We start from the raw sequence: 14337 nt of genomic DNA, 5'->3' as shown, positions 1-14337 counted from the left end.
TGTTTCAGAAAATGCTTGTTTTAGGGAACTAGAGGCATAGCGCAGATTCTGAGGTTTCCTAGAAAGAGCCAGGGTGCATGAAAAACGTTTGGGTCGTCAGACCTAAGTATGAGTCAGAAAACCTGAATGCGAGCTCTGGCTATGAACGTCACTGGTTCGTAATTTGGGCGAAACATTTAAACTTTCTTCGTCCCACTGTTTTCACCCTATATTGGTAGTTAGATAAGACAATAATTAGTGTCCATGGCAGCCCCAGAGTTCTGTGATTTGAGTTGGAACAGGAACCCAAGGGCCAGGAATTCATGATGCTCCGGAAGAAATGAAGTGAGGGAGTGTATGAGAGGCCCCAGTCAAAGCCCCAGAGAAGACAGCCGGGGAAAATCATGCAGGCTGCAAAGCTGGGCTCACTTACCTGTCCCAGCAAGAGAAAGCACCACCGTGACGGGCTTCATCGCCACTCATGGGGGAGCTTGGAGAGGCACCCCGAGGGCTGTGGGAGTGGGTGTTAGTCAGCGTGTGAGTGCAGCTGGAGATGACGGCTGCTGAGTGTGCAAAGGAGTGATGTGCTGATCTTAGGAACATGCGAGTCTGGGTGCGGATGGCCTTATCTTTGAGCCTATGGATCTGAAGGCTCTCTGTCTCCTTGATAACCCTTGTTTTAGATCATGGAAATCAAGAATGACCAAAAGAAGGCATTTCCCCCAGTATAAAGTGTGGGATAAAGATGGTTTAAGAAATTTTAGTGTTCTGGGGCACCTCAGTGGCTCAGTCGTTGAGTGCCTGCCTTCGGCTTAGGTCATGATCCCAGGGTCCTGGGACTTTGGAGAGAGGAAAGAGAACTGAGAATTTTATCCCAAATCCACGAGTCATGCTCAGACGTGCAGGGACCCAGGGAACTTAGTATCTATTAAACCCTTTTTAAAAATTACTGGATGAGGGGCGCCTGGGTGGCTCAATGGTTAAGCCTCTGCCTTGGGCTCAGGTCATGATCTCAGAGTCCAGGGACCAAGCCCCACATTGGGCTCTCTGCTCAGCGGGGAGCCTGCTTCCCCCTCTTTCTCTCTGCCTGCCTCTATGTCTACTTATGATCTCTGTCTGTCAAATAAATAAATAAAATATTTTTTAAAAAATCACTTGATGACAGAAACCAGCCAGCCAAATTAGGATTTGATACTCAAAATTACTTCACTGTGATACAAAATGTATGCACTGAATATCTTTCCGCAGCTGGAGCTCAGCACCAGCCGCGGAGAGAATCAGTTAGGAACTCTGAAACAGGCTCATTACCAAGCCTCTCTCTGGACCAATTAAACTTATAATCTCTCAGATGTGACCTCAGAATCGATATTTCTTAACACATCCTTAGGTGAGACTATTGTACAAATAGGGCTGACAACCACGGATTCAGAAATGAAAACAAAGGCTAATCAACTGTGAGAATTATGGTTAACAGAACGTGCCAAAAAAGGTAAAAAATATATGTAACAAAGAAAAGGCAGTTGGTCTAAGGGAGCAGAAGAAATAAAGAACAACACGTCTCTCGTGATCATGATCCTTATTTCGTAGTAGAGAACAAAAACTAAAAAAGACTTCACTGGATACATTTTGAAAAATTAACGAGTTTTCAAATCTTTCACTTTGTCAATAATGTCTGAATCCTTTACAGGCGGCAACTTCTCATCAATGGATTGTAGTTCACCAGCAGCCCTGGAACCACCCATGAGTAGACCACAGGGTCCCGTAGGAGGCAGTGAGTGAGTTGTTCAGAGGGAGTAACTATAGAATTGAGGCTTAGGAGCAGAGAAGGAACAATAACTAAGCCTTCGCACTTCTGTGATTCTCACCAGTGAGAGTGTGGGAATAGGAATTCTTACATTCCCTTAGTGCAAATGCAAACGGGTCCAAAGCTTTTGAAGAATAATGTAGCATAATATATGCTTATTTGAAATGTTCATATTCCTGGGACGCCTGGGTGGCTCAGTTGGTTAAGCGGCTGCCTTTGGCTCAGGTCATGATCCCAGGGTACTGGGATCGAGTCCCACATCGGGCTCCTTGCTCAGCAGGGAGCCTGCTTCTCCCTCTGCCTCTGCCTGCCACTCTGTCTGCCTGTGCTCACTCTCTCTGACAAATGAAATGTTCCTATTCCTCATCCCAGAAATTCCACCCCTAAGAACTTATACTCAGAAGTGTGTGCACGCATGGGCCATGACGGAGTTGCAGGACTGTGGTCCGTGGCATTACCTGCAGGAGGAGAACAAGGACATTCCCGGTCGGGGGGGTGGGGGCATTCCTTCAGTGCACTATGGTGAATCCACACACTGGAAGGATTTGTGCTTGTTAAACTAATCGAGCAGTATTCACCCCAAATTATCGAACTGTAAATTTGAAAGGGTTGCATTTTGTTGTGTACAAATTACACGTAGGTGAAGTTGGTCTCTAAAGGTGGATGAGATACACCCGTAAGAGTGACGTGGAAGGATGCTCGTGACGTGCTGCTGAGGGGAAAACCCGGCCGGAGACCAGGACGCGTGTGCGTGTATGTTTCATGTGTTTGCTTATCTGTTGGTGTCAACCGGTATTCTTACACGCAGGAAAGATCTAGAACGTGTCACAAATGTTCTACAGGGGTAATCTCTGAAAAATGAAAATAAAGGAAATGTGAAAAGATCCTGATGTCAACTAACTTATTTTTCCTCCCTCAGTCCCAGTGTCCCGCCCCATCCTCACCGTCAGGGCGCCCAGGACCCGAGCCGTGGTGGGGGACATGGTGGAGTTTCACTGTGAGGCCCAGAGGGGCTCTCCCCCGATCCAGTACCGGTTTGATCTCGAGGGTGTCATCCTGGGGAGCAGCTGGGCCCCCTCTGGAGGAGGAGCGTCCTTCAACCTCTCTCTGACCGCAGAACATTCTGGAAACTATGCCTGTGAGGCCGACAACGGCCTGGGGGCCCAGCGCAGCAAGGAGACCTCACTCAGTGTCACAGGTGAGTTGATCATCCCAACTGCAGCATAACTGGGACCACCGTGCCCCCGCCTTCCCCAGTAACCAAGATTGGAGGTCCCACGGGGCCCTTTTCCCTGGGACATCACAGCAGGCCTACTGCCCAAACAGCCTCCGTCTGGGAGCTCTGGACTCTGCATTTTCGGGAACCTGCACCTTCCCTTTGCTTGCTGTGCACTTCCTAGAAGCAACGCCGTAGCCACTGTGACCCAAACTTCCCTAACATAGATGCAAAGGCTCTCAGGCACCAACTGAATCCTAGTCAACAATGATCAACAAGAAAGGAAATTACAAGTACAGTGTGTCTCACCTCACGGGAGATTTAAGTGGGGTTCCCTCTGTCTGATATTCCATAAAAAGGCCAACTCACTCTCTCATTGGCCCTTTAATTTCTCTGGGCTCGGGCTCCCTCCAGGAGTTCTGGCTAGAAGACTTCCCGACATCCTCTTCTGACTGCTTACCTGTCCCTGCACATTCAACTACAGCACGGTCTCCACCTGGCCCTGTCATGGGCTGACCTCCCTGCCATGCCCCGTTTAGTGCCAGCTTGCCACCTAACCCATGGTCTTCCTCTCTACCCTGCATTCGGCCATCTGTCCATGACTCTAACGTCCACATGGGTGAACCGCTCAACACCGTGGCTTGTCATCTGCTCCACATCAGCCACTGCTGCCATGTCCACCGTGGCTCCAATAACCTGAGCACAGCCTCCTGTCCTACTTGCTCCTTCAACCCTTTGAATCGCCCCTGTCCTCAGACCCCAGCAGAGCCCCGGCTCACTGACACCTTACTCCCTCCCAGACGCTTGGTGCCATCCCCGGCTGCGTGAATAACAGGTCTCTCCTGTTCCTACTTTTAATGACACTGATTTCTCCTTCTCCCCAATTGTCTTTTGATTTCCCAGAAGTAAACTTAATCTTTGTTTTCAGATTCCCCAAACACACTTGCAACTGCATACCCAACTCCGGTGCCACACATAGCACCACACCAATGTCGTCGTTTCTTCAGATCCGCACAAATTACAGCTGGGTTCTGAGTAGTGTCACAAGGTCCCTGAAAACTATGGAAAACAGTTTCCAGTTTGAAAGCTCTCTCCAATGGAGGAACATACTTAAACAGTAGAAACTGATGGTTAACTATTTTTCCTCCCTCAGTCCCAGTGTCCCACCCCATCCTCACCCTCAGGGTGCCCAGGGCCCAGGCCGTGGTGGGGGACGTGGTAGAGCTTCACTGTGAGGCCCAGAGCGGCTCTCCCCCGATCCTGTACCAGTTTTACCACGAGGATGTCACCCTGGGGAGCAACTCGGCCCCCTCTGGAGGAGGAGCGTCCTTCAACCTCTATCTGACCGCAGAACATTCTGGAAACTACTCCTGTGAGGCCGACAACGGCCTGGAGGCCCAGCGTAGCAAGATGGTGCCACTCAGCGTAACAGGTAGGTTGGTCCCGCCCACAGTAACATCACCAAGCGTGGCATGCCTTCTCTCCCCGGCAGCCAGAGGGGAGCTCTAACACCCCCACTGCTGGTGTGACAGCCCAGCCCCAGGGAATTCCTGCCAGCAGGAATCCTGCGCCATCTTCAAGCCCAGGTCCCTCTTCCTGTATGGGATCCAAACACCTCACTAGACATCCAAAGTCTTTTTAGACCATAAACTCTAGACTGATCTATAGTTATGCTTGTGAAAGAGAAATTAATAAACTTTGAGTATATGTCTCTCTGCTCCAAAAAAAGATTTAGCCATTCCTTGCCTGGGTTTTTCTCTCTTTGACCCTCACAAGCCTCTACTCTTTTGCTTCTTTTATTACCATAAATATAAACATGCCTCAAACTTCCATATTAAAAACTCTGTAAACAATTACATTAAGTCTGTGCATAGCCCTTCAGGAGACAAAGCCAATCCTGCTTTCAAAATGATTCTTAAAGCAATGGGGACACAGGAGACCCACACAGAGAGGTGAAAGCTGGACGGCCTGGATGGAACTGGCCAGCCCTCCACCAAACTCCTCCATTCTTTACACTGGCCTCTGACCTTTTGACATTAAGTATTATATCCAAAGGAAAGCTGCTGCTTGTGAGCTCTGAACCTGTTGCGATGGCCCTACTGGCTGGCCCAACCTCCAGACTCCTCCTAGGGAGAACTGGGGTATAGCAAAAGTATGCAAAGGGCAGTTGACATGAGTGTTCTGGTCATCACCATCATCACCACCACCATCACCACTACCATCATCACCATCACCCACCAACATCACCATCATCACCATCATCACCACCACCATCATCACCACCATCACCACCACCATCATCATCGCCATCACCATCACCACCACCATCATCACCACTGCCACCACCGCCACCACCATAGCCACCAACATCACCACCATCACCTTCATCATCACCACCACCACCATCATCACCACCACCATCACCACTACCATCATCACCATCACCCACCAACATCACCATCACCATCATCACCACCACCATCACCACCACCATCATCATCGCCATCACCATCACCACCACCATCACCACCACCATCATCACCATCACCACCACCATCACCATCATCACCACTGCCACCACCGCCACCACCATAGCCACCAACATCACCACCATCACCTTCATCATCACCACCACCATCATCATCATCATCATCATCATCATCATCATCATCTCTGAGTCCTTACTTGTACTAGGCCTTGTGCTTAATATTTAGCATGTAATACCTCATTTCACCTTAAAGATAAACCAGTGAAACCATTTTTATCCCCAATTTTCAGGAGAGGAAAGAGGGGCTTAGAGGTAGAAAATAGCCAGTTTACATGTAGCTGGCAATGGGAAAGCCAGGTTGAAGGATGGGTCTACCCAGGTCTTCACCTGAGTCTGCATTGTGACATTCCTTTATGACTGTGTTTTCACACAACTTTTGAGTTTTTATTTTATTTTATTTTTGTATTACGTTCAGTTAGCCAGCATATAGTACATCATTAGTTTCTGATGTAGTGTTCAGTGATTCATTAGTTGTATATAAGACCCAGTGCTCATTACAACACGTGCCCACCTTAATATCCATCACCTGGCTACCCCATCCCCCTCCCCTCTGAAACCCTCAGTTTGGGTCCCATAGTCCAGAGTCTCTCATGGTTTGTCTCCCTCTCTGAATTCTCCCCCTTCAGATTTCCCTCCCTTCCCCTATCATCCTCTGTGTTATTTCTTATGTTCCACTTATGAGTGAAACCACATGTTAAGTGTCTTTCTCGGCTTGACTTACTTCACTTAGCATAATTCCTCCCAGTTCCAACCATGTCAACGTAAATGGTGGGTATTCACCTTTCGAGTTTTTAGCAATTATTCTGAAGGAAGACAAATCTTTATGATAAGTAAATGAATGGTACAAAAGGGCCAATATGAAAAGTGAAGATCTCAATATCCCTGCAGGAACAAACACACTTACATGTCCACATAGTTCCAAGATATAACCACTGTTAATAGTTTCACAGGAGAGAAAAGAAGAGACTTCCATGGGTATTTTTCTCTCTTTTTAAAAATTTTTTACTTAAGTTCAATTTAGTTAACATATGTAGTATTAGTTTCAGAGACAGAGTTTAGTGATTCACCAGTCGCGTACAACATCATATGCCCCCTTTAACGCCCAGTTACCCCATCCCCCCACACCTCCATCCACCCCAGCAACCTCCTTGTTCCCTAGAGTTAAGAGTCTCTCACGGTTTGTCTCCCTCTCTGTTTTCATCTTATTTTTTCTTCCCTTCCCCCGAGTTCACTGTTTTGTTTCTTAAATTCCACATAGGAGTGAAATTGTATGGTATTTGTCTTTCTCTGGCTGACTTACTTCTTTTAGCATAATACCCTCTCGAAGTCCTAGCCTGAGCAATCAGACAATTAGAAAAAATAAAAGGCATCCAACTGGCAAAGAAGAAGCCAAACTTCCACTCTTCGCAAACGACATGACAGTCTACGTAGAAAACCCCAAATATTCCACCCCTAAGTTGCTGAACTCATGGGTATTGTTCTAGAAATATTCAAATATATTATAAACATAGAGATATAACATTTTTTCACAGAGGTAGAATCAGGTTATATGTAATTCTACAACTTGCATTTTCACATAAAAAAACACATCTTGGATGTCTTTTGTATTTCATTAGTCACTTAACAAGGTTGTCTCTAGTTTTTAGCTATTATAAGAATTCTACCACAGAAATCCTTGCACAAATGTCTTTGCCTAATTCATATCAGTATCCCTAAAGGAAGCGGTCTTACAGGTAGATTTGTGGGGTCAAATTTGATGTGCATTCTAAATCAGGCAATTATTGCCATGCGAGAAAGTGTCTCAAATCCACAGTCCCTCCAGAGCGTGGTGAGGTCTGTTTGTCCACAGGCGCAAGAGTATTATCTGTCTCTTCAGGCTTTGCCCTTCTGATGGGTGTGTTTATTATAAGTATTTAATTAGGAATAGAAATAATCATCTCTTTATTTATTGACTGCTTGATGTTTTCAGCGATTCACACCTTCCCACACTTTTCTGTTGGGTATTTTTGTGCGTCTGTCGATGAAGGTCATTAGCTTTGTCTGTCATAGGAGTTTCTGTCTAGAGATTGAATCCAAGGTTGAAGTCTGACCTCTGCCCCTTGTTATAATTTCTGCTCGTTTACGAATATGTTAGAAATAGGAACTTGTATTCACTTTTGTCTCCCTCAGTCCCAGCGTCCCGCCCCGTCCTCACCCTCAGGGTGCCCGGGGCCCGGGCCGTGGTGGGGGACATGGTGGAGCTTCGCTGCGAGGCCCAGAGCGGCTCTCCCCCGATCCAGTACCGGTTTTACCACGAGGACGTCATCCTGGGGAGCAGCTCGGCCCTCTCTGGAGGAGGAGCGTCCTTCAACCTCTCTCTGACCGCAGAACGTTCTGGAAACTACTCCTGTGAGGCCGACAACGGCCTGGGGGCCCAGCGCAGCGAGGCGGTGACGCTCAGTGTCACAGGTGGGTTTCCTGTGCCCAGGCCGCAGCTGTGGACAGCTGTCTCCTCCAAGGATGTTCTGATAATCCTTGTCATGCGTGAACTGGGCACGGTTTCTCAGGGACAGGGACACAAAGCTGAGAGTTCTCCACGTGGTCCTCTTCTGAAGTGTTTCTGAAGGGACAGTGCTTGAGTGGGAGCAGGGGCCAAGGAGGATCCCTGATCTGATGCTCACCGCTGGGCCCCGTCCAGCCCAGCCCTCCAGCCCAGCCTCAGCCCGGACATGAGCTCCCTCCCCGGGAGCAGAGCCATTTCCCGGGAGGCTGCGTAGCCTCCCAGTCCTGGTGCCTGGATTCTTCCTCCCTCCCAGGCCCGGGCATCAGCTCCAGGGGTCAGAGCAGTGCGAGACCACAAGCCTCTCCCTCCAGCTCACACGTGGGGTCTCCCCTCCAGGGCTGACAGGGAGCAGAAGTGGCCCTGTTGCCACAGGCGTGACCGGGGGCCTGCTCACCGTGGTGGGCCTCGTGGTCGTGGCTTTGCTGTTGTATTGCCGTCTCCCCAGGAGAGCAGGTGGGTTACCTTCTCTTGAGTCCCTGCCCTCCCCGCCCTCTCCCCTCAGGCTCCTGCTGCTTTTGTGAGCACCCCTGAGCTCTCAGCACCTCCTCCCCCCGCGCAGTCCCGGTGCCCACCTTCCCCGCCTGCTGCCCCGGAATCCATCTGTACAAACAGAGTTGCCCAAACAGCCCTAGTGCACAGAAGATGCCTCCCTGAGACAGACTTTATCCAGCATCATAAACCTCAGCACGTCTCCCTCTGCACCCTTACGAGCCCCCAGGGAATGGGAGGAAGAGGAGAAAGACTGAGAAGTGGGAGTGAGAACAGAAACCCAGTGGGACCTGATGACTTGCTGGTTGTTTAATGGGCAGTATTTCCGCAGCTGGTCAGACCTGTTTCCCGCCTGCAGCTACGCAGCGTTGCTCTCGACAAAATCCTCTTCCGTGGTGTAACTGTGCCCCACCGCGAGCCAGGGCCAGCAGCCTTGCCCCATCTGCCACCTCCCTTGGGCGTAGCAGAGCCGGGTCCTCGCAGTCCCGCTGACCCGAGGCAGGTTCTTGTGACCCTCCGAGCACCTGTGTCCCCTGGAAAGGCCCCCTTCTCCTGGCCCCAGTGACCCTCTGTTTTCTTTTGCAGGAGGAAGGCCGACCTCTGACCCCTCCAGGTATGTCCTAGACTGTGTTGTGTGTCATTAATGAGATAAAAATGAACCAGGTCTGGTCACTGCTGGGTTGTGTGCCATGTTGTGTGACAGGTTGCGTGACCTTCATGTTACTGTTTCCCTGGGCATATGTTAAGGCCATTGCCAGGACCGTCTCACCACCACCTTCGCCACATACGCCTTCTTGCATCAAGAGGTACTAAATAAAATTTAGTGACGGACTTCCCTACCCCTATTGCCTTGGTGGTCTGAGTGACCACTACAAGACTGAACCCATCCGTGTCCTAAGCTAGTCTCAGCTTAGTCAGCCTGCCAAGCTCCGGCCACGACCAACCCAGTACCTGCTCCGGGGACGTCCTAAGAGACAGAGTCACATGACCCAGAGGCGCTGCCTGCGAAGGAGGGGCTGCCATCTTGAATCTCGAAGGCTAACCTTGGGAGCCCTGCCACGGCTCACAGTCCACCTCTGGGCAAGCCCATGGCCCCAGCATCCAAACCATGCAGAGTTCCTCTGGGCCCTGATCATGACTGATTTCTCTGAGACCCCGGTCTCTCTAAGACTTGGAATCTTGGCTTTTGTCCTTCGCAGTCACGTGGTCTTGGGCAAGTCACTTCGCCTCTTGGAACCATCCCCTTCTCCATCTATAAAAGAGGATAATGACAGAAACAGCTTCATATTTTTATAAACATTAGCACAGTGCCTGCTATGTACCCGGTGCCCATGAAGTCTGGAAACATCGTGATCTGTAACGTGATCGCTCCTAACAGCAGACCATCGGGTGTGGGCTCGGTTCTGCGTCCAGGCTTAGCAGCCACTCGGTGGAAGAGAGACCCGGCAGCAGGGAGTGATGGCCACAGCTGCTTCGTCAGGGCTGCTGGGAGACGTGGCTGTTTCTGTCTCGCAGGAGCCCTTCAGACTCGGACCCGCAAGAGCCCACCTACTACAATGTTCCAGGCTGGATGGAGCTGCAGCCGGTGTACAGCAATGGTGAGGACCAACGATGCCCACCGGGGCAGGGACCCCAGGGTTGGTCCAGGCAGGGGTGAGGCAGGCGGGGACCACGGGGCCGTGTGGAGGACGAGCTCTGGCTGGGGAATAGCTCGGACAAGAGGCAAGGACCTTGTAGCTCTCTCAAACTGCACTTTCTCTCTCAGTCAACCCTAAAGCAAGAGAAGTGGTGTACTCGGAAGTGCGGATTCAGGAGGGGAGCAGACATGCAGGTAAGACCCGCGACTCTCGACTTCAAAGGTGTGGCCGGCGCCCAGCGTGGCCTCCAGCCCTTCTGCAGGTCTGGGCCACTGGGACACAGAGACACCCTCATGCGGGGTCGCTACCTTTCTTCGCTTGTACCGGCCTGCCCTGCTGGGGTCCCTGGCCCCACCGTGCAGGCCACGCTCTCCATCCCCCACCCACGGCCTCAGGAGACACTTGCCTTGTTAGGGCTGTGGCATCCCCTACTGTCACAGAACATAGGCTAACGTCCCCGTCCTCCCTCCGTCAGCTTCTGTTGCTGCCATGACGAATGCCACCGATATATTACCTTACCGTGCTGGAGCCCCGGTCCCCCCAGGCTCACATGGAGGATCTGCCCGGGCTGCGCTCCTTTCTGGAGGCTCCGGGGGCAGAAGCACCTCCTTGCCCTTTCCAGCTTCTCAAGGACACCCCTCCCCCCAACTCAGGGCCCCTTCCTCTGTCTTCAAAGTGGGCGGTGCTGTGCTGTGTCCCTCTGATCATCTGTCCAAATCGGGTCTCCCTCTGAGCACAGCTGGGAAAGTTCTTCCCGAAATCTCACCTGGATAACCCGGGATAATCTCCCATTGCAAGGTGCTTAATCTTAATCATGTCTGCAAAGTCCCCTGTGAAGTCACCCAGTCACAGGTTCCAGGGACTGGGACACGGACGTCTCGGGGCCAGACTCTGCCTCCCACCCTAACCCACAGGGTTGAGAACGTGGAGGTGACGTGGAGATGCCGTCCCAGTAGCTCGAGGATGACTCACTGCTGGGGGGCTGGCTCTGCCCGTCCTCCCCGGTGGGTGCTCAGCCAGGAACGGCTCCAGCCTGGCTCCCTCCTGCACAAGGGAGACGGCTCTGTAGGGCAGGCTCCCTTCCACCGGTGCTCTGTGAGGAGTGCTGTGTGATTTTAGCCATTCGGCTTCCCTCTCTGGTTTCCCGATCCTCTTGTATGAAATGGAATGAACTGTGTTTGTGCTCATGCTCGGTTCAGCGGCTCACCCGTCACACACAGGAACTCACTCTCGCTCACAGCCTCCTTTGAAGTGGGTGTTGTCATGAATGAGGGAACTAAGGCCGAGGACCTTGAGTGACAGCCTGAAGTCACAAAGCCTAGACGGTCCCTCTAGGCCAGCGGGAGAGAGCCGCTTGCCGGATGCCCCGTTCCATTCCATGAGGACAGTGTATAAAAGCAATCATAACACCTAGCGTCCCACCGACATGTGTTAAGGTCCCGTGTGCCAAGTACAGCTCCAGATGCTGTAAATAAATACGCTCCGTGGGCTTCCGTGTTCATTCACAGCGGGCGGGACCACACCTGGCACACGAGACAGATGCTGGAAAATACATACATGCACACGCATACACACGCTCACCGATTCACACTAACCCCAGAGGGGCTGATGTTATTTCTCCCACCGTATGGACGAGACCGCCGGGCAGGAGAGGAGGCGGGGACCTGGCTGGGGCCGGCCCTGCTGACCCGGCGGGCTCTGTGCAGTACGCGAGAGGAGCCCGAGCTCCAGGCATTAGCAAGAGAAGAGGTGGGTTCCTGCTCTCGGGAGAGGAGGAGAGGCTGGGCTCTGCTGGAGGCCGGGGTCTCAGGACAGGGCCCTGGCAGTGCAAGGATGCTGCCGTCTGCGGGGAGGGGACCCAGGTTGGGTCGGGGACGTTGGGGGCGTGGGGCCGGGCAAGAGGGCTGGGCCGTCTCGGCCGGCTGAGGCTGCTCTTCTTCCCACAGCGGCTTCAAACTCCGCACTCAGGCTCCTCCAGACCTACCTGCCTTCCCATGGCCCGGCCACCAGCCAGCAGCCTTCCAGACCCCAGCAGTCCTCGGTCATCTACTCCCAGGTGAAGGTGGCATCCCCCCAGTCTCCACAGCTCCTCGAAGCTGAGTCCACACACACGCCCTGCACCCCAAGCCATCCTGGGGTGGGGACGTGCAAGTAGGAAGATCTGAAGGGCTCCGGGCCCCACCCGTGGCCTCTGCTGTCAGTGTGACTGGAGCACGGGCCCCGCAGGACATCGCTGTTTCCCAAGTGACAGCCCAGAGCTCATGGGATTTTTGTGCAGTGACATGTGGCTCCCACCCAGGACCATCTTGTCCCCTGGTTTCCTCGGTAGGCTTCAGCCACAGGTCCCTGTTCTGAGTCCCACTCCCACATACACCCTGACCTCTCCTCAGTGGGACCTGCTCCTGGACCTCATCCGCAGACACCTTTTCTCCCTGCAAACACCTGCCCCCCGACGGATACCTGCCCCCTGTGGACATCTGTCATCCCCACGGGCACGTATCCCCCTCTGCGGACACCTGCCCCCCCAACAGACACCTGCCCCTCACGGTGGTTTTCCTCAATGGTCATCAGCCTGGCAGCATTCAGCCAAGTGGGACAGCATGTGACCCTGGGAACAGGCGCAGGCGGGCTGCAGACCTCCTCACCATGGGGCTGTACTCCGTGCCCCCGTCTGCCTCAGACACTAAGGTCAGCCCCTGACCCAGGACAGCTCCTCCCCTGCACAGGGGCCGACACCCTGCCTGAGCCAGTGGGTTCACAGCCCCTTCCCAAGTGCCCTCTGGTGTGGGCACAGGGACGTCCTCTCACCTGTCACCGGGAGGAGACACGCACTCCAAAGGTGCGCTGTTCTGACAGAGCCAGCTCCGAAGGTCGTGAGGACAGAGAAAGACAGGGAGGGCCGCAGACAAAGGAGGCGGGACAGCTTGCTGGGAGCCGTGACCAGAGTCCAGGTCAAGAAAAAGCCACAGGAGAAACTTTGGAGACAGGGAAAATAGAACGTGAACTATATATTATTGATACTATTGAATCAATAATCTGGTATTACTTTAAGAATATTTTTGAAAATATTTGTAATACCTTGAAGTGATTCAGTAAAAGTTTTTAAACATGTGTGTGTGTTAGTGCGTATTTCTATGTGTGTATTTTGGGGGGTGTTCCAGGATTCTCCCTCCGCGTAGCCGCCTGGGAGCACTCCCGGGCAGGGAGGTTTGGTCCCTGCACACTCCGACTTGGGTCAGAAGGGTGACCACGTCAGAGCCCACTCCAGGCCACGCCACCCCTGAAGCCGAGAGCCCCTCTCCTCCCCGTTACCCTCCCCGGATGACGTCATCTGGGCTCTCCGGCAGTCTTTCAGGGCTCCTGCTAGCGCGCCAGCCACCGCGCGCCCCAGAGACTCCCAAGACGAGGAAGTTCTGTCCGGGAGGCACAGCTCTGTGGTCATAACCGTGGACTACTGGGTGGGGGGATGTAGGACTTGGGTGCACAGTAGAAAACCCCCAAGCTGACCACCACACAGCGGGTGAGGAGGCGGGCTGAAGACAGGCAGGGCCTCTGTGAAGACTGTGCGGAGAGCAAGTCGTGCGGACGGCAGACGAGTTGGAACTCAAAGACCCTGAGCTGGCCTTCGTCCCAGAAGACGTGGCAGAGACCTCCGATCTCTCAGGAGCAGCGACAATAAAGACGACAGCAACCAGGAAGCCCGGGAGAAACCAGGCACCTCAGGGAGTCGTGGTTCAAACCTGACGCAGGCTCCGTGCGGGGAGGTGGTGGGCAGATGACCGAGTGGAGGGAAGAATCCATCCCCCGTGGACCCTTGTCGTCCCAGCGCCCGAGGTTTCCCTACGTGGCCTTTTATGTCCTTCCCCGGGCGCCTCACCCCGGAGCTGGCTTCTGCACGGCTAACGTTGGCGGCATCGTGATGCCCTCACACTGATGCCCTCAGTGCGTTTTCAGAATTAACCCAAAGCACAGGACACTTAGCAACGGTGGCTTCGGTCTTCTTATACCATAAACACGCTAGCCTGACAGAAATCAGAGGCGGCGAGCTCGTCTGAGCGCACTATTTCCTTGCTTCCTGTAGTCGAGACCCCACAGATTTTGTCTTGAAATGGTACATCGAGA

At 52.7% G+C, this 14337-nt stretch overlaps 1 protein-coding gene across 1 annotated transcript in view; it reads left to right on the top strand.

Moving 5' to 3' along the window:
- FCRL5 (Fc receptor like 5) overlaps positions 1-12915 on the top strand; it is a gene marked incomplete at both ends in the record, with an annotated part of 67035 nt that extends 54120 nt beyond the window's left edge. The window contains 9 exons of the mRNA XM_080823896.1: positions 2703-2981; positions 4153-4431; positions 7717-7995; positions 8426-8542; positions 9164-9191; positions 10094-10176; positions 10344-10409; positions 12162-12366; positions 12606-12915. Coding sequence (XP_080680022.1) covers positions 2703-2981; positions 4153-4431; positions 7717-7995; positions 8426-8542; positions 9164-9191; positions 10094-10176; positions 10344-10409; positions 12162-12366; positions 12606-12915 — 1646 coding nt within the window. The remainder of the gene's footprint in view (positions 1-2702; positions 2982-4152; positions 4432-7716; positions 7996-8425; positions 8543-9163; positions 9192-10093; positions 10177-10343; positions 10410-12161; positions 12367-12605) is intronic.
- Between the last annotated feature and the right edge of the window lie 1422 nt (positions 12916-14337).

This window comes from Martes martes (assembly GCF_963455335.1).
Source record: "Martes martes genome assembly, chromosome: 15".
Classification (NCBI taxonomy): Eukaryota; Metazoa; Chordata; class Mammalia; order Carnivora; family Mustelidae; genus Martes; species Martes martes.
The sequence above is the reverse complement of the archived record's forward strand: the minus strand, read 5'-3'. Positions and strand labels throughout refer to the sequence as shown.